We start from the raw sequence: 18984 nt of genomic DNA, 5'->3' as shown, positions 1-18984 counted from the left end.
GATTCTTCTTCATTTTCATTTGTTTCCAGGAATCTTTTAATTTCTGCTTTGATTTCAGTGTTGACCCAGTAGTCCTTCAGCATCATGCTGTTTAGTGTCCATGTCTTTGTGGGATTTGGGGAAATGGTGTTGATATTTATTTTTATTCCACTATGGTCTGAGAATATACATGGCAAGATTTCAACCTTATGGAATTTGCTTATGCTTGATTTATGGCCAAGGATGTGATCGATCTTGGAGTATGTTCCATGTGGTGATGAGTAGAATGCATATTCTGTGGTTGTTGGGTGGAATAATCTGTAGGTATCTACTAAGTCCATTTGGTCAAGTGTCAAGTTTAGGTTCTGGATCTCCTTGTTGATTTTTTGCCTCAAAGATCTATCTAAGGCTGTCAGTGGGGTATTCAAGTCCCCTGCTATAATAGTGCTAGAGTCAATATCTTTACACAACTGGAAATTCTAAGAGAAGGAATTTATCCCCATGAACTAACAAGGAACAGGATGCAGAGAATCCCACAAAGAGCAATTGAGCTCAGAATGGCAGGAGTAGTCCTAGTATACCAAAAAGCTGGGTCCAGCAGGTCCAGAGAACTGGAAAAACATCACTGGTGAGCAACTGACATGAATTAGCAACCTGTTATATTTAATTTCCCTCTCTTCACATGTTGAGTTTCAGACATGGTATGGTCGTTATCTCTTTTAATCTTCACAACACAATGCAGGGAAAGATCTGTTTTCCCAGTATAAGAAAAAAATCTGCACCTCAAAGGGCACATTGACTTGCTCAACCCCTCAGCACACCCTCTCTTTGGGACATGTGTTTTTCCTCTCTCTACAGTTCCCATCTGAACACAGTGGTAAATGGACTAGGTGCTCTGTGTGCAGAACAAAGTGTTGAAATGGATGTGACTGCCCCCAGAAGCTGCCCGTCACATTCTCCCCCATCACAGCCCTATCCTCTCTCCATAACCCATAGTCCCAACCTCACCCCACAAAGTAGTTTTTTATTAAGATAAATCTACTTCCTCTACTGAGAGATGTCAGGAAATGTCACCTTCCTTTTGCTGGGTGAAGGTGCATAAAAGTGCTGAGGTCTACCACAGACTGAATTTGGGCTGAGTTTTTACCAGTTATGACAATACAAGGTTAGAGTAGAAAAGAATTTCTGGAGCAAATCAGGATCCTCACCAACATTGAGCAGGTCCTCTGAACCCTCCTCCTGTCCCAGCTGAGTAGCTCTTGGTTGTGGCTGCTCCAGAATGAGGCCACAGGCCAGCCACATCCTAGGGGCATAATATTGGGAATTAATACACAGTTCACAACCATACTCTTCCTGGCCTAAGACCCCCAATTAGACCTGAAGTCGGAGAGAAGGACCACATAGAAGGGGCACAGGTCACAGGCAGGGAAGATGCCTTATTTCTGCTAAGCCTGTCCAATTATCTCTGAATAAAGGATTTGACTAACTTCTCACTTTGTAGCTACCTGCTGTGCTGATTTCTGTTTCACAATCTAGAAGCTGGTTACTGTTACTCCATCGCAGCCACTTCCTCTTGAATCAGGGAAGCAGGGCTTGTCTTCTCTCCACAGAGCAGAGTCTGGGATCTCCCCAGCACGGACGTGAGAACAGAGTAGGCTCCGTAAGTCTCCAGGATGCCCATCTCTGCCTCCTGGCCCCACTCTCCTGGTCCTTTCCTGCTGCTGGCCCTCCTGCTTGGACTCGCAGGTGAGCACTGCCTTGGTCTAAATTCTTTCTCTGGCCTGCTGGGCATGCCCTGCCCTTGGACTTCCAGGATTCCAGATAAGCACAAGCTCTGCCAAGGAAGGCCAAGGACTGGCCATTCTCTGAGAGCATAAACTCAGGGACCTGAACACATTCTCTGTGGATCCACCAAAAGCAGCTTGTTCCCAGAGGCATGGTACTAGAGATGCTTCCGCAGCCTCCACCACAACAATTTTGTACATTTTGTGGCAAAACACTTGTTTTATTTTTGTTGACAAAACACTTTCAGAAGAATCATTATTTAAATCCTTACCAGTCCTGAGGCTCCAGTGGCAAAGTGACTACCCAAGGCCACAGAGTGAGCTCAGAGACAGCCTCACAGGGCTATCTGGCTCCAAGTCCAGTGCTCTCTGTTGACCCTCCTGAGGATGTAAAGTCTGAACTGGTGTTGGGTGGGGGGAATGCAGTGTTTCTCTGAGACTGTTCAGTCTCCATCCTTCCTAAGGGAGGCTCCTCTCTCTGCCCTCTCTGACCCCACTCTGTGATATGAGTCTTGCACCCATATCTTTGGACCCTCTTCCTCTTTAAGAAGTTCCACATTTTTTGTTTATAGGGTGTTGTATTCATTTGTTTGGGCTGCCATAACAACAGGTTTTTAGTTCCTTACAGTACAGGAGGCTTAAATTCAAGATCAAGTTGTTGGCACGATTAGTTTTTACTGATATCTCTCTTGGCTTTTAGACAGCATTCTTCTCCTGGTGTCTTCACACATGGTGTTCCTGTGTGTGTTTCTGGGTCCTCATCTCCTCTTCTTATAAGAACATCAGTCATATTGGACTAAGGCCCACCCCAAAGACCTCATTTAGCTTAATTGCTTCCTTAAAGACCCTATCTCTAAATGCAGTCACATTGTGAGGTGCTGGGGTTAGGGCTCCAACAAACACACATTAGGGGACACATTCATATCATACATGTTCCCACAAAGTCCCTTGTTCTTCTTGACTGTCCCAGGACAGGCCGGATTGGAAGGCCTTTCATGGTGCAGCCAGAAAGAGTCCCTTCTCACAGCTTTTGCATAGGCTTTCTGTCCACAGTTCCTTCTCAGGCCATGGAGCTGACCCCAAGTTCAAAGGGCTGGAAAAAGCTGCTAACCAGCTCTCCACTTGTTCCTGCTGTGGTGCCACCTTGCAGGACCCAGAGGCAGAGATCTCACTTTTAAAATTCTCTCTCTTACACATACACTGAACCCAGATGGCAGCAGCTCAATTGTTCAACAATGGAGTTTGTCCAATGAGGCAGACAGTTCTTAGCATTTCGTGTATACTAACCTGACAAATCCTCACTACATCCCCGTGTGATAGTTGCAACTATTATCCCTATTTGCAAGCGAGGAATCAAGCAGAGAGAGGAACTCGTCCAATGTCTCCTACTTCAGCCAGTGGAGGGGTTAGTGTTCAAGTCTGCTCACCAGCTCCAGAGTTCATTCTTTTATCCATGTTATACTGATTGCAGAAAAATTGGAAAATGCTTAGAGACGAACAAAGGAGAATCATCATGCTGACACCACTCAGAGGCAACCAGAGTTAAAACTCTGGTGTACGTACTCCTAAACCTTTGTTAATAATGTGTTAGCTGATTTTTACATGTCAAATGTTTTCCTGAGCCACTAACATGCACTAACATTTTATTTGGTGCATAAGACAACATTGTACGCTAGCATAATAGGCCATACTTTTACATATACTTGTGAAAAAATTCATGTGTGCATATAAGTGAGTAAAAGTATCCATACACGAGATATTATTTTATTTTACAGTTTCTTTGTATTTTTTAAAAAAATTTAATACAACACTTGAACTTAATGTTTTATTTCACAAAATCATGTATGCTTATAATGTACAGTACATTGTTATGAAGTATATACATTGTGGAATGGCTAAAGTGAGGCAATTAAGAGAACATTATCATTTTTTGTAGAGAACACATAAAATCTGCTTTCTTAGCAATTTTTATAAATACAGTTCATGTTATTAACTATAGATGCTATGTTGTACAATAGCTATATAAGCTTATTCCTCCTATCTCGCTAAAATCCTGTATCCTTTGACCAACATCTCCCTAGTTGCACTTCCTCCCAGGCCTTGCTAATTAACATCCTGCTCTCTATTTCTGCAAGTTCAACAACCTTCTTTGATTGCACATGTAAGTGAGATCATGAGGTATTTGTCTTTCCATGCCTGGCCTATTTCACTTAGCGTAATGTCCTTCAGGTTCATGTATGTTGTCACAAGTGACAGAATTTCCTTCTTTTGTGAGGCTGAACAGAATTCTATTGTGCATATGTATCATATTTTCTTTATACAATGATCTGTTGATGAACACTTTGGTTGATTCACATTTTTGCTATTGTGAATAAATAACGCTGCATTGAACATGGGAGTACAGATATCTCTTTGACATACTGATTTCATTTCCTCTGGTTATATACCTGGTGGTGAGACTGGTAGATCATAGAGTAGTTTATTTTTAATATTTTGTGGATCAGACTCATCAATAATGTCGGTACTAATTTGCATTTTCACCAATAGTGTGCGAGCACTCCCTTTTCTCCACATCCTCTCCAATACTTGCTAAATTTTGTCTTTTTGATAATAACCACGCTAACAGATGTGAGATGACATATCATTGGGGTTTTAATTAGCATCTTGCTGATGAATAGTGAGGTTGTATATTTTTTCATGTACCTACTGACCATCTCAATGTTTTATTCTGACAAATGTCTATTCAGATCTTGGCTCATTGTTTAGTTGGGTAGTTTTCTTACTATTGACATGTTTGAGTTCCTTGTATATTTTGTATATTTACTCATTATCAGATGTATGGTTTACAAACATACTCTCCTAGAGATTGTCTCTTTACTCTGTTGATTATTTCCTTGACTGTGTGGAAGCATTTTAGTTTGTTATAATTCCATTTGTTTATTTTTCTTTTTGTTACTTGTGCTTTGGGGTTCATATCCAAAAATTCACTGCCCAGACCAAAATCATAGCACTGTCTCCTAGCACTTTCATATTTTCAACTTTTACATTTAAGTCTTTACTCCCTTTTGAGTTGATTTTTGTGTATGGTATGAGATGACATTCCAACTTTATTCCCTCCACATAGTTATCCAGTTTTCCCAGTAGCATTTATTGGAGAGACTGTCCTTTTCTCCTTGTATGTTCTTAACCCTTTTGTCAAAAGTAAATTGAATGTAAATGTGTGAGTTGATTTTTGAGGTCTCTATTCTGGTCCATTGGTCCACATGTCTCTTTTATGCCAGTGCCATGCTGTTTTGATTACTATAGCATTGAAGTGGATTTTGAAATCAGGCAATGTTATACCTCCAGCATTGTTCTTTTGCTCAAGATTGCTTTAGCTATCCATGGCTTTCTATGATTGGTATGAATTTGAGGATTCTTTTGTGAACAATGTTATTAAAATTTTGATGAGGGTTAATTGGACCTGTAGATCTCTGGGCAGTATGTACGTTAACAATATTCATTCTCTAATCCATGAGTGCAAATATGTCTCTTTTATGTGTTTCTATTTCTTCCTTCAGTGTTTTCTAGTTTTCATTGTACAGGTTTTTAACCTCCCTGATTAAATTTATTCCTAGGTATTTTTAGGATTTCTTTTGTAGCAATTGAAAATGGGTTTGTTATCTTTGTTTATTTTTCCAATAACTTGTTATAAGTGTATGGAAATGTTACTGAGGGTTGCATGTTGAGTTTGTATCTTACAATTTTACTCCATTTGCTTATTGGTTCTAACAGTTTTTTGGTGGAGATTTTAGGATTTTCCATATATAAGTCGGTGTCATTTGCAAACAGGAACAATTTAACCCACTTCCAAATGGGATGTCTTTTATATCTTTCTCTTGACTAATTGCTATGACTGGAACTTCTTATATCACATTGAATAGAATTATTGAGAGTGAGCATACTTGTCCTGTTCCTGATCTTAGAGAAAAGTTCTTAACTTTTCACCATTGGGCGTAATGTTAGCTGTGAATTTGCCCTAATGGCCTTTATTGTGCTGAGGACTATTCATTCCATACCTACCCTCCAGAGAGATTTTAACATTACAAAAATGTTGAATTTCATCAGATGCTTGTTTTCCTCTGATGAGATGTCACATGGTCTTTATCCTTCATCCTATTGACATAGTGTATCACATTTATAGATTTACATGTGTTGAAACATCCTTGCATTCTTCGGATGAATCTCACTGGACCATGTTGAAACACACGCAGGATTTTTTTTTGGGGGGGGTTCATTTGGAGTCTATTTTCAGAGTTACCGTATCTCACTTTCCTTTTTTTTTATCAATATTTTTATTATGATTTCGTGGGGTACAGTTAAGGGTTAGGTATACAAATATGCGTTGTTCAGGCACCCTTGTTGATAAGAGGTGTCTCCCCGTCCCCAGACAGATATTCACTACCGTTAATCCCATCTCCCCCCGCCATAGTTTCCCACCACCGTCAGTCATTTTCTTATAGTATTACGTTGGATGTTCAAGGTCCACTATATGAGTGAGAATATGTGTACTCGGATCTTTGTTTCTGTAAGAGGTCACTCAGTATTATAGACTCCAGTTCCATCCAGGTTGCTGCGAAATTCATGATTTTGCTCTTTTTTATGGCTGTGTAGTATTCCATCGTGTATATGTACCACATTTTTTAAATCCAGTCCTCTTTTGATGGGCAGCATGGTTGTTTCCAGGTTCTTACTATTGTGAACAATGCTGCGATAAGCATACATGTGCAGGTATCTTTTTTATAGAGTGATTTGAGTTCTTCAGGGTGTATTCCCAGTAGGGGGATTGCAGGGTCATATGGGAGGTTGATATTTAGAGCTTTTAGGAATCGCCACACTGCTTTCCACAGAGGTTACACTAGTTTACACTCCCACCAACAGTGTAGAAGTGTTCCCTTTTCACCACACCCTCTCCAGCAGCTGTTATTTTTTGAGTTGTTGATAATTGCCATTCTGACTGGAGTTATCACCTTCCTTTTTTATACCTGTATTATGTCTGGGCAAATACCAGATACTCTTTCATAAAAGAAATTTAAACTATTCTTGTAAATGTCAGTTTTGTTTTAAAGTTTAGAAGTTTGCCTCTGTACTAAGGTGGTTTTATCTCTAAGACAACCAGGGTTTTTAGGTCCCACTGTCACAGAGATCAGGTAATCCCTTGACCAGTGTGGGACATCCTCAGACCAGGTTGCATTGTACTATTAAATGTTGTATAGCACTTCACACTCGGATTTTTAAAAGGCTCCCCTTACTATTCTCTTCAACTTGTTTTTTAGTCTACATGAAATGCACATGGTGTTTGGTTTTTGCTGTCCTTCAGTCACTATCTAATTTTTTAAAAGGAACCTTCAAGAAAGTGGGGAGGCAGCCCATAGAATGGGGAAAAATATTTGCCAACTGCGTATCTGACAAAGTCCTAACATCCAGGATCCACAAGGCAATCAAACGTGCCCCCCAAAAAACCAACCAACCAACAAACAAAAAAAAACAGCCCCATTAAAAAGTGGGCAAAAGATATGAATAGAAACTTCTCAAAAGAAGCCATATGAGCAGCCAACAGACACTTGAAAAATTTCTCAGCCTCACTAATCATCAGAGAAATGCAAATCAAATCAAAACCACATTGAGATACCACCTAACTCCAGTAAGAATGGCCATCATTAAAAAAGCAAAAAACCACAAAAACAGATGCAGGCAAGGATGCAGAGAAAAGGGAGTCCTTCTACACTGTTGGTGGGAATGCAAACCAGTTTATTCTCTAGGGAAAGCAGTGTGGGGATTCCTAGAAGAATTACAAATTGATCATCCATAAAATCCAGCAATCCCCCTTCTGAGAATATACCCAGAGGAACCGAAATCACGCCACAAAAAAGATACCTGCACACGCATGTTTATTGCAGCACTATTTACAACAGCAAAAACATGGAACCAACTGTGCTGCCCATCAAAACTGGACTGGATAAAAAAAGTGTGGCATACACTTTTTGACACGATAAAATATTATGCAGCGATAAAGAAGAACAAAAGAAGAACTTCACAGAAACTTGAATGGATTTAGAGTCTAACACTCAGTGATTTCTCACAGAAACAAAGAACAGAGTACCATGAGTACCACTCATAAGTGGACCCTGAAAATTTACTATAATACAATAAGAAAGGGATTGGCAGTAGCCAGAAATTGCCAGGAGATGGGGGGCGGGTACATAACATTAATAAGGGCACCTGATCTCAACCTGGGCAAAGTGGGGACCAAAGGTAGGCCCAAGCTTTATCTGAACAATGGTCACTTGTATACCTAATCCTGAATCCCCACATCTTTAAAATAAAATACATTTTTTTAAAAAAAGAATATCTCTATTTCTCCCTTATGCTTGATGGACAGTTTTGCTAGGTTCAGAAATCTTGGTTGACAGGTTTTTCCTCTTTCAGCATTAAAAATGTTTATCCCTCTGTCTTCTGACCTCCAACGCTTTCATTAAGAATGCAGTTGATAATCTTACTGAGGATCTCTGCATGTGAGAAATCACTTCTCTCTTGCTGCTCTCAGGATTTTTTCTTTGACTTCAGTTTTGGTAGTTGGAGTATATTGTGTCTTAGTGTAGGTCTTTTTGAATCTATCCTTGAGTTTAACTTTCATTTCTTCACCATCTTAAATTAGTAGATTCATGTATTTTGTAAAGCATAGGAAGACTTGGGTCGCTATTTCTTCCAACACTCTTCTGCTCCTCTTTCTCTTCCTTTTTTTTTTCTTGGAAGCCTAATAATGTCTATGTTTATTCATTTGATAATGTTGCACAATTCCTTTAGATTCTGTTTTCTTTTCTTTATTCCTTTTTCTTTCTATATGTCAGTCTCAGTAATTTCAGTTATTGCACTTTCCAGTTTTCTGATTCTTTTTTCTGCCTGCTTGTACCTGTTGGGGAACTCCTCTTTGGGAATTTTCTTCACAAGTGGGGTGTTTGTACCTTCAACTCCTTAACTGCTAGTTTTAAAAAATTATCTCTGTTGATGATCTTATTTTATTACTACATCATATTCTGAGGTTTCTTAGCTCTTTATCTATTGCTCTTCCTACAGATCTTTGAGCGTGTTTACAACAGTGGTTTAGTATCCAGGTGGGCTCAGTTAATCACAAGGGCCCCTATAATAAGGAGGCAAGAGACTAAGAGTTACAGAAGGACATGTGACAATAGAAGCAGGAGGTCAAAGTGACAGGAAGATGGAATCATAAGAAAAGAAATGTGCATAGCCTCTAGAATCTGGAAAGGCAAGGGACATAACCTACAGAAGACGCATTGCTCTGCTGACACCATTTAAAAAGTTATCTATATATAAAGTGCACAAGCGTGGGATTGGCAGTTGCCGGGCACTACTAAGGGAGGGAAGAAGGAGGGTGGAGGGCGTGAAGCAGCACAAGGGTACCTGGTCTACTAACAGGGGGAGTGAGGGCACCCAGAAGCCCAAGCTTCACCTGTATGCAGCCTACTTAGGTAGTAAATCCTCACTTGTACCCCACAACTCTATAATAAATAAACAAATTATTTTAAAAAGAAGTATTTTCAGATTTGGCTTCCAAGACAAGAACCACAGGTCATAAAAAAGTGCAAAACCTGATGCTTTCATATAATATACATAGTGAAATGGTAATTGCAGTCAAGTAAATGAGCATAACCATCATCTCACACAGTTACCCTTATATATGAGTGTCAAGAGCATGTAAAATATCCTCTTTAAGTCAAAATAGTGGATGTAAGACAACTCTATTAACTTTAGATCTCTGGACTTCATCCTACTTGTCTACAGTTTTAGATCTTTTGACCTGCATGAGTTCATCTCCTTCCCACAATTCACCCCAGTCACTACCATTTTATTCTCAATCTTTGTGCATTTGACCTTTTTCCCCCTTTCTTCTTGACTGTACCCCAGTAAGACCACTTTGGATGACTGAATTTCAGAAATGTAAGATGATAATTTTTATTAATTTTAAGACATTAAGCAGTGGAGATACATCACATCAGTGTTAGGAAACTAATGTCATGTAATTGTGTTGTGGAGAAAAAATTCTCAGGGGCTTAAAACAAGGTTGTGTTTCTAATTTGTGTTCATTGTATGTTGAGAGTTCTGCATGTCACTGTCACTCAGGAATCCAGGCCGATGAAGCAGACCCCATCAGAGCCTGTGGTTCTCTGTGGAAGGGAGAAGGTGATCCACAGAGTCTCCTGGAATTACAGCCCCACCCATGCAATGGTCCAGAAAGTGCAACACTCCATGCGTCCAGAGTAGTCACAAAAACTGATGAAGCATGACACTTCCAAGGAGGGTTCAGGAGCTCCAGTCACATATTCATAGCCATTTTTTTTGTGAAACTGACCCACTCTGTCCCTCAGTTTCTTCATTTGTAATGTAGTCTCATACTACAGGCTTCCTGTGAGGGTCAAATGAGATAACACACAGTGTACTGAGCTGAAGGCCCGCTCCTGGTGTGCATCCAATCAATAAAAGTCATTGACAAACACATGAGAAAACACACGGGATGACATAAGGATGAATAAATGACAGCTTTGTGTTTCCCTCCAGGGGTGGCAGGTGAGGAGAAGCTGCAGGTGATTCAGCCTGACAAGTCCGTGTCGGTCGCAGCTGGAGAGTCGGCCACTCTGCACTGCACGGTGACCTCCCTGCTCCCTGTGGGGCCCATCAAGTGGTTCAAAGGAGCTGGACAAGACCGGGAATTAATCTTTGAACAAAAAGGAACCCATGTCGCCAGGGTATCAACTGTTTCAGACCTCACAAAGAGAAACAACACGGACTTTTCCATCCGCATCAGTAACATCACCCCAGCAGACGCCGGCACCTACTTCTGTGTCAAGTTCCAGAGAGGAGATCCTGACACTGTGGAGATCAAGTCTGGACCAGGCACCGAGGTGTCTGTGAGTGGTGAGTGCAGCGTGGGCCTCCTTCAGTCCCTGGTGAATGACAAGAAGTTGATAAGAACACCCTCCGTGCTTTGAGCAACAATCAGGTGTGGTGATGGCTGGTCACTGTCATGATCTGATGTCACCCCCTCCCGCAGATCAGGAAAGATGAAGCAGGAGATTTCATGCTATTCACCCAGGGCTCCACTGCTCCTAGATGGTGGAGACAGTCTGCACCTGGTCTGCCTGGTTCCACAGCTCTTGCCTTCCCCCATCTGGCCCAGCCCAGATGAGGGAACTGACAGATTGAGTGACCTGCCCGGGCACAGGCCAGCCCTCCTACTGCCTCCAGAGAGCGTCTCCACTCAGAGTGGCTGAGTTTCTCTCTATTCAGCAGGCACTATGAGAACTTGCGGTGTGCCAGGCTCGGCCCTGGACTTCAAGAATACAGCAGTGAACAAACAGGAAAAAATTCTTCTCTCACCAAGCTTACATTTCCTTCTGTTCCAATCAGGAGAGATTCATCCAGGGTAGGGAGGAGGGAGAGTTGTGTTTTTAAATTTTATCTTTAAAACCATTACCCTAAGAAGATTTCTGACAGGCACAGATTCTCTGTTGACTCTAATGGCCCTGGTGGGAGGAGACTCCAAAAAAGATTGATGTTGTGGGTCGGTTTGGGAAAAGGTGTAATACAGAGACTGATCATGATGTCACTGAAGGCTCTGAGCAAAGTTATAACATCGTAGAATGTCCCTAACCTTGGGAATGAGGTCTCTAATATTTATAACTTTGGGATTCCCTAATGGAGGCAGCAAGGATGCTCATTTTAGATTTCCTGCCAGAGACCCAGGATCCTAGTTAAAACTCCTGCCTGGAACATTAGCACAGATGATGTTAACAGATGGGAGCCTGAGGCCAAGAGATGACAAGGGCCTTGCCCAAAATCACAGGCTCAGTTAGTTAATGACTGCACCCAGACCAAGCCTTGATCCCATTCCTCAGAGGCTCTTTCCTGCCCTGGTGTTAGACACTGTGTCCATAGATGCACCTGGTACATCATAGGTGCTGAATAAAAGTTCCTTAGTAGGAACCACTGAGTTGGAACCGGCACTCTTCCTCTTCATCAGTTTCCCAAAGGTTCAGAATGTCTCTCCCATTCAGACCATGAGGCTCATTGGTGACTGGAAGACCTCTCCCAAACCTAAGCCCCATCATGTCATATGGAGATTCCACGTCAGGACCTAGAGAGCTGCTCCATTGTTGAGCAGCTGTGGAATATGCCATTAATGGAAATATTCCTGTGGCTGGAGATGTAAGTTGTCCCCAACCTTGAGCTATCAGACAATCCCACCATGGATGACCTTGCACACACATCATCCTCCTCAGGTGGGAGTCACACTCTGTTCGAGGCATTTTCTGCATCAGATGGGTTGTGTGTTTTAAATTATGTGGATTTTGCCTAATTCCTCCTAATTTCGTCCTTGTCTATGACATCAGATAAGGCAATCAAGTCCCCCCCAAATCCCTGAACATAGGCAGGGAAGGTGGCTTTATCCTGATTTTACAGATATTACAAAGGCTCTGAAGTTCCAGATGTCATGTCCCATGACCAGACTACCTGTAAGTAGTTCAGGTGTGACTCAGATCTACGAACTCCTAGTAGCGTGCTTATTCCTCCTAGCCCTGCCGTTGGCCTAATTGATGCCCCAGATGAGATAGAGGGTGGCAGGGAGGGGGCCAGGGGTGGCAGCTGGGCCGGATTCTCCTTATAACCAGTGCTATAGGAGAGGGGCCATTCGCTGCCCCTTTTACAGATGAGGACACTGAGGCTCAGAGGGGACCTGCCTTGAGAGCTGGCTGGGGAGCCAAAGTTTGAACCCCACCAGCCTCACTCAGCCCCTGTCTCTGCTACACCCATCTGTGCATCACGGTGTGAGAAATGCTTCAAGCTGCTTATTCTAAACTCTTGCAATTTCAATTCTACAGCAATAAGTACTAAAACAAGCGGAAGGGTCCTGTGGGCAGGAGAGGCTGGCTTCACACACCCTCAGAGAGATCCTGAAGACCTGGTATGTGCAACCCATCCTGAAGGATGTGTCTTCAGCACACACAGAATACTTGACCCTCCCCCGTATTGTGCTGTTTCTCCTTGCTGCCTGTGTGGACAGAGAAGTCGGGCTTCTTGCAGCCCAGCAGACCCCGTACCCACCATCATGGTGCTTGGGAGGAGGATGGACAGACAAGGCATTTCCCAGAGCAGCCTTGGGCCTGTGTGAGCACAAGTTTACACTCTGCCTTTGGGCTGCTAGGAACCCTGTCTTCCGTTTATGGCTATGGTGTAGCCAGGCCTTGGTACCCAGGAGGGCAGCTTCTCGAGAACTGCATGAAATCGAGACCCTCCAGGGAAAGGGAGGTGGGTCAGTGCTAGGGATAATGAATCTTAGGGCCCTTGCTCTGTTGATGGACACGAAACTTTGGAGAGGGGGTGTGGGGGAGAACACAGGAAATGCCACTGTCCTTGTGAGGATGAGGAGACAGTACCTTCAATTCTTTCAGCCCCAGTTTCCTCATCTATAAAATGGTGATAATCAGGGATTCTGTAGAAGAGTGGGAAGGATTTGAGGTTCTGTCTGAAAACCACCAAATACAGAGTAAAGACCCCTAAACTGAGGTGCTATTTCAAGATTGTGTGATTTTGGGTGACCCAATTCCCTATACTGAGTCTCAATTTCCCCATATTAGAATTAGAATGTGGATATAGGCGGAGCTTAAGATGGCGTCCAACTGAGTCTCCGTGGAGGCAAGTGTTCATAAAGACTCTCTGAATGAGTGGGCAGGTGCTGGTAGGATCGTGAAAGTCCATCTGAAGGCATACTTGGATGCATGCACCCGGGTCCCCCACTGAGGGCAACTGCAAGCCCCCTCCATCCTGAGATTGGAGCATGACTGGCAAGGTTGCGCAAGGATCGTCTGCTGTGCCCGGAATGCACCTGAGAAAAGCCTGCTGAATCTAACTGATTCCCATCACCTAGTGCCTGGCCCATACCATCACCAGTCATAACGAATCAGCTGGAGCCCTTGATCTGATCAGTGGAGAGAGAAGATTGGGAAAGTCAGAGAGGGGTCCATGCCTGGCGAGGAGCTGCCCACCACAGTCATTTCCTTTGACCCAGGGCCAGGCAGAGATTTGCATTGCCCCACCCAGCTCTCCACAGCCTCCAACTTGTTGCCTAAGGTAATCTCATCAAACTGGGAGAGAAGATGTCCCCTCAGGCTGAATCAGACACAGACAACTCAGATCTGTGTGGCAGACCTGACAGGTAGCAAGCCGAGTGAACTCAGATCTAACTCACAACTCTCCCAAAGTAGGCCTGTGGCAACTGACCCAAACTATGAATAACCCTATCTGCTTGCGATGAGAGCAGAGGGGAGGGGCTAGATATCGGAGCTGCAGGGACTCTGAAGGCACATACAGGAAGTACCTCAGAACCAGTCTGATGTCTTGTTTTTATTTTTTATTTTTGACTATTTGTTTTGCTCACTTTCATTTGCTTTTTGTTTTAGTTTTTTTCCCTCTTTCACTCAGGTTTTGATAACATTTTCATACTTGCTTTGCTATTGTTATTTTACTAATTTTTTCTTTCTTCTTTCTATCCTTTAGACCCCCTGTTTGGGTAGGGGAAGACTATATCAACAGACAGGATTTTGCTGGACTATGTCTTATGTGACCTGTATGCTCTAGGGTTTTTTTGTTTTTGTTTTCGTTTTTTCTCTTTTCTGTCTTTGTGTCTCTTTTCATTTGTTATCTGGTATGTCCCTCTATTTCTCCCATTACTTTTCTCTCACCACCTTTCTTTTGACCCTCCCCCTTCTTCCATCATTTTCCTTTTTCTTTTCTTTTTTTTTTTTTGAGTTGGAGTCTCACTCTGTCACCCAGACTGGAGTGCAGTGGCCGCTGCCGGCCACCGCAGCCTCGACCTGCTGGGCTCCGGCGATCCTTCTGCCTCAGCCTTCCAAGTAACTGGACTTACAGGCATGCGCTACCACGCCTGGCTGATTTTTTGATTTATTGTAGAGATGAGGTCTCACTGCCCAGGCGGGTCTTGAACCCACGGGCTCAGGCAATCCCCTCACCTCAGCCTCCCAAAGGCGTGGGATTACAGGCTGAGCCACCGAGCCTGGCTCCATTTTCCTTTTTCTTACCTCATTTTGTTCCAGGGAGCAAACCTAAACCCCCACTGCATGGACAATGAGAAGTGGGTTCCAGGGTGCCCATACACCTGTCGGTGGATACTGGGATTGGCAGATAGATTATGAATTACAGCTCCCCCTTCAACTAAATCTCAAAACTGTGAAAAGTACAGTCCCCAACCAACAGTCCAGCTTCAGAAGTGAACAAAGTCAGAGGATCCACATAGGGAAGAATAGGAGACTGAGCAAAAAGAAGTAAAAGCAACCCCATCATCCCTGAAAAACAGAATTAAAGAAGGGGGGGGAAATTGGGGGGGATCTACACAAGTGAAGAAAAACCAAAAGAAGAATATGGGTCTCTCACAGACCCCTGGAAGGTCAGACACTGAGAAAACAGATTTTGGAATGCAAACAATGAAGAGCCCCTAGATTGACTAGTCTCAAGCTACAAACCCAGATATCAAGACATTAATAGAGAGATTAAAAAGAATTGAGGAGAGACAAGAGGAAAATAGGAAGAACTTGATAACAGATAACAGCAGTAAAGAATACTGTGAATGAAATAAATAACAAACTGATAAGCATGGAAAGCAGAATTAGCCAAGCAGAAGAAAAAATCTCAGAGCTTGAGGACCAAAATATAGAACTAACCCAAACTGTCAAAACATAGAAAAGAAACTTAAAAAGACAGAACAAAATCTTCAAGAGATGAGCAATTACTTCAAGAAGCTGAACCTAAGAGTAATTGGACTTCCTGAGGCAGGAAGAGAAACAGAGGCCACCCTGGAACAAACATCCCATGAAATTATTCAAGAAAACTTCCCTCATCTCGTCAGTGATGTGACCATTCAAACACAAGAGATTCAGAGAACCCCTGCAAGACAACAGATGAGAAGATCAACTCCTAGACACATAATAACTTGCCTAAACAAAGTAGTTATAAAAGAAAAAATCCTAAAGGCAGCAAGAGATAAAAGTCAGACTACCCACTGGGGAAGACCAATTAGAATAGCAGCATATTTATCTACAGGAACACTTCAGGCTAGGAGAGCTTGGAGCCCAATCTTCAAAGTTCTCAAAGACAATCAATTTCAACCAAGAATAGCCTACCTAGCTAAACTAAGCTTCATCAATGAGAGAGAATTAAAATCTTTCCCAGACATTCAATCCCCAAGAGACTATGCTGCCCCTAGATCAATTCTACAAGAAACACTTAAGAAAGTATCAAACACAGAAGAAAGGGAGAAAAGAACAACAATATTCTTCACAAGAGTGCAGGGAAAAGATTGAAAACACACATTAATCAATCCCAAAATTAAAAACAAAAGCAAAGGAACAGGAACAACACCTCTATAAGAACCTCATGATAGAGATAAACTCTCATATTTCAATAACTTGCCTGAATGTGAATGGACTAAATGCACCACTGAAAAGACATAGAATGGCAAAATGGATAAAATATCATGAAGCAACAATATATTGTTTCCAAGAGACCCATCTCACCAGAAAGGACATTCATAGCCTCAAAGTAAGAGGATGGGAAGCAAAATTTCAGGCAAATGGAACACAAAAGAAAGCTGTAGTTGCAATCTTAATCTCAGACAAAATACCCTTTAAACTATTAAAAAATTTTAAAAGATGAAGAAGGTCACAATATAATGATAAATGGCTCAATCCATCAACAAGAAATATCCATCCTAAACATATATGCACCCATCATAGAAGCACCAACCTTTGTAAAGCAGCTTCTAGGCAAACTTAAAAAAGAGACTGACTCTAACGCTATCATAGCTGGGGACTTTAATATCCCAGTCACAACCCTGGACATATCATTAAGACAAAAAATCTGCAAGGACATCTAGAACCTCAATGAGACTATTGAACAAATGGGCTTAATTGACACCTACAGAACACTCCACCCAATGACCACAGAATATACATTATATTCACCACATGGAATGTACTCCAAGATCAACCACATCATTGGCCATAAATCAAACATAAACAAATTTCTTAAGATTGAAATTTTGCCATGCAGCTTTTCAGACCACAGCGGAATAAAAATAAATATCAACACCAAAAAAGTTCCCCCTAAACCCATAAAGACATGGACACTAAACAGTATGATGCTAAGCAACTCTTGGGTCAACAATGAAATCAAAACAGAGATTAAAAGGTACCTGGAAACAAGTAAAAATGAATAAACATCTCACCAAATCCTCTGGGATGCCATGAATCATATCTTTACAAACACACATGAAGGGGAATTCATATCTTTACAAACACGCATGAAGAAAATGGAATCCATATCTTTACAAACACACATGAAGAAAATGGAAAGATCACAAGTTAATAGCCTAACAAGTCACCTAAGGAAGCTGGAAAAGCAAGATCACCAAAACACTAACTTCAGAAGAAGAATTCAGATCACTAAAATAAAAGTCCAAATCCAGGACACAGAAGACAAAGAGATAATACCAAAAAAATCAACGAAACAAAAAACTGATTCTTTGAAAGGATAAACAAGATTGATTGTCCCCTAGCCAGACTGACCAAGAAAAAGAGAGAAAAAGCCCAAATAAACTCAGTCAGAAACACAAAAGATGAAGTCACAACTGACCCTGAAGAAATACAAAGTATTACCAGAGACTACTATGTACAATTGTATGGAAACAAATATGAAAACCTAAAGGAAATGGAGGACTTGCTGACATCACACAACCTCCCTAGGTTGAAACCAGAAGAAATTGAGACCCTAAATAGACCAATAACAATCAAGGAAATTGACTATGTCATAGGAAAACTACTACTACTACTACAAAAAAAGCATGGACGAGATGGCTTTCCAGCAGAATTCTACAAAACATACAAGGAGGAACCTATCCTAATGAAAGTATTCCAGGCAATTGAGAAAGATGGAACTCTCTCCAAATCATTTTATGAAGCTAACATTGCATTGATACCCAAGCCAGGTAAAGACCCAACAAAGAAAGAGGACTACAGGCCAATATCTTTGATGAACATAGATGCTAAAATTCTCAACAAAATCCTAGTAAACCGGATTCAACAACATATCTAAAAAATCATCCATCACGACTAAGTAGGCTTCATCCTCAGGATGCAAGGCTGGTTCAACATTTGTAAGACCATAAACGTAATTTAATACATCAACAGGCATAAAAACAAAACCACATGATTATATCAATAGATGCAGAAAAAGCTTTTGATAAAATCCAGCACATCTTCTTGATAAAAACCCTCAAACATAGGCATAGGTGGAACATACCTCAACATAGTAAGAGCCATCTACAAGAAACCCACAGCCAACATACTCCTAAACAGACAAATTGGAACTATTTCCCCTGAAAATGGGAACAAGACAAGGATGTTTCCCCTCCTGTTCAACATAGTTTTGGAAGTCCTACCTAGAGCAATCAGAGAAGGGAAGGCGATCAGGGTATACATATAGGAAAAGAAGAAGTCAAGTCATCTCTCTTTGTAGACAACATGATTGTATACCTTGAAAACACTTGAATCTGCCAAAAACCTCCTTGCACTGGTAAAGGACTTTGGCAAAGTCTCAGGGTATAAAATAAATGTGCAAAAGACAATTGCATTTCTATATACCAATAATAAACAAACAGAAACCCAAATAAAAAGCACAATTCCATTCACAATAGCCAAAAAAAAAAAAGAAATATCTTGGCATCTTACTAACCAGACATGTGAAAGACCTTTACAATGAAAACTACAAAACACTGTTCAAAGAAATCAAAGATGACTCAAACAAGTGGAAAAATATTCTATGCTCATAGATTGGAAGAATCAGCATCATTAAGATGTCCATTTTACCTAAGGTAATCTAGAGATTTAATGCGATACCCATCAAATTACCAGCAACATTCTTCTCAGACCTAGAAAAACAACACAGGAATTCATATGGAAACATAAATCACCAAGAATAGCCAAAACAAAGCCAGGCTCAGTGGCTCAGCCCATAATCCCGCGCTTTGGGAGGCTGAGGTGAGTGGATTGCCTGAGCCTGTGGGTTCGAAACCTGCCTGGGCAACTTAGTGAGA

General features: G+C 41.6%; 1 protein-coding gene across 1 annotated transcript in view; it reads left to right on the top strand.

The window, feature by feature from the left end:
• Positions 1-1505: 1505 nt before the first annotated feature.
• LOC103262282 (signal-regulatory protein beta-1-like) overlaps positions 1506-18984 on the top strand; it is a 27053-nt gene continuing 9574 nt past the window's right edge. The window contains exons 1-2 of the mRNA XM_008059903.2: positions 1506-1725; positions 10380-10736. Of these exons, the coding sequence (XP_008058094.1) occupies positions 1653-1725; positions 10380-10736 (430 nt within the window). The 5' untranslated portion in view covers positions 1506-1652. The remainder of the gene's footprint in view (positions 1726-10379; positions 10737-18984) is intronic.

This window comes from Carlito syrichta, unplaced genomic scaffold, assembly GCF_000164805.1.
Source record: "Carlito syrichta isolate Samal-C Ts95f unplaced genomic scaffold, Tarsius_syrichta-2.0.1 Scaffold304429, whole genome shotgun sequence".
In the NCBI taxonomy this organism is placed as follows: Eukaryota; Metazoa; Chordata; class Mammalia; order Primates; family Tarsiidae; genus Carlito; species Carlito syrichta.
The sequence above is the reverse complement of the archived record's forward strand: the minus strand, read 5'-3'. Positions and strand labels throughout refer to the sequence as shown.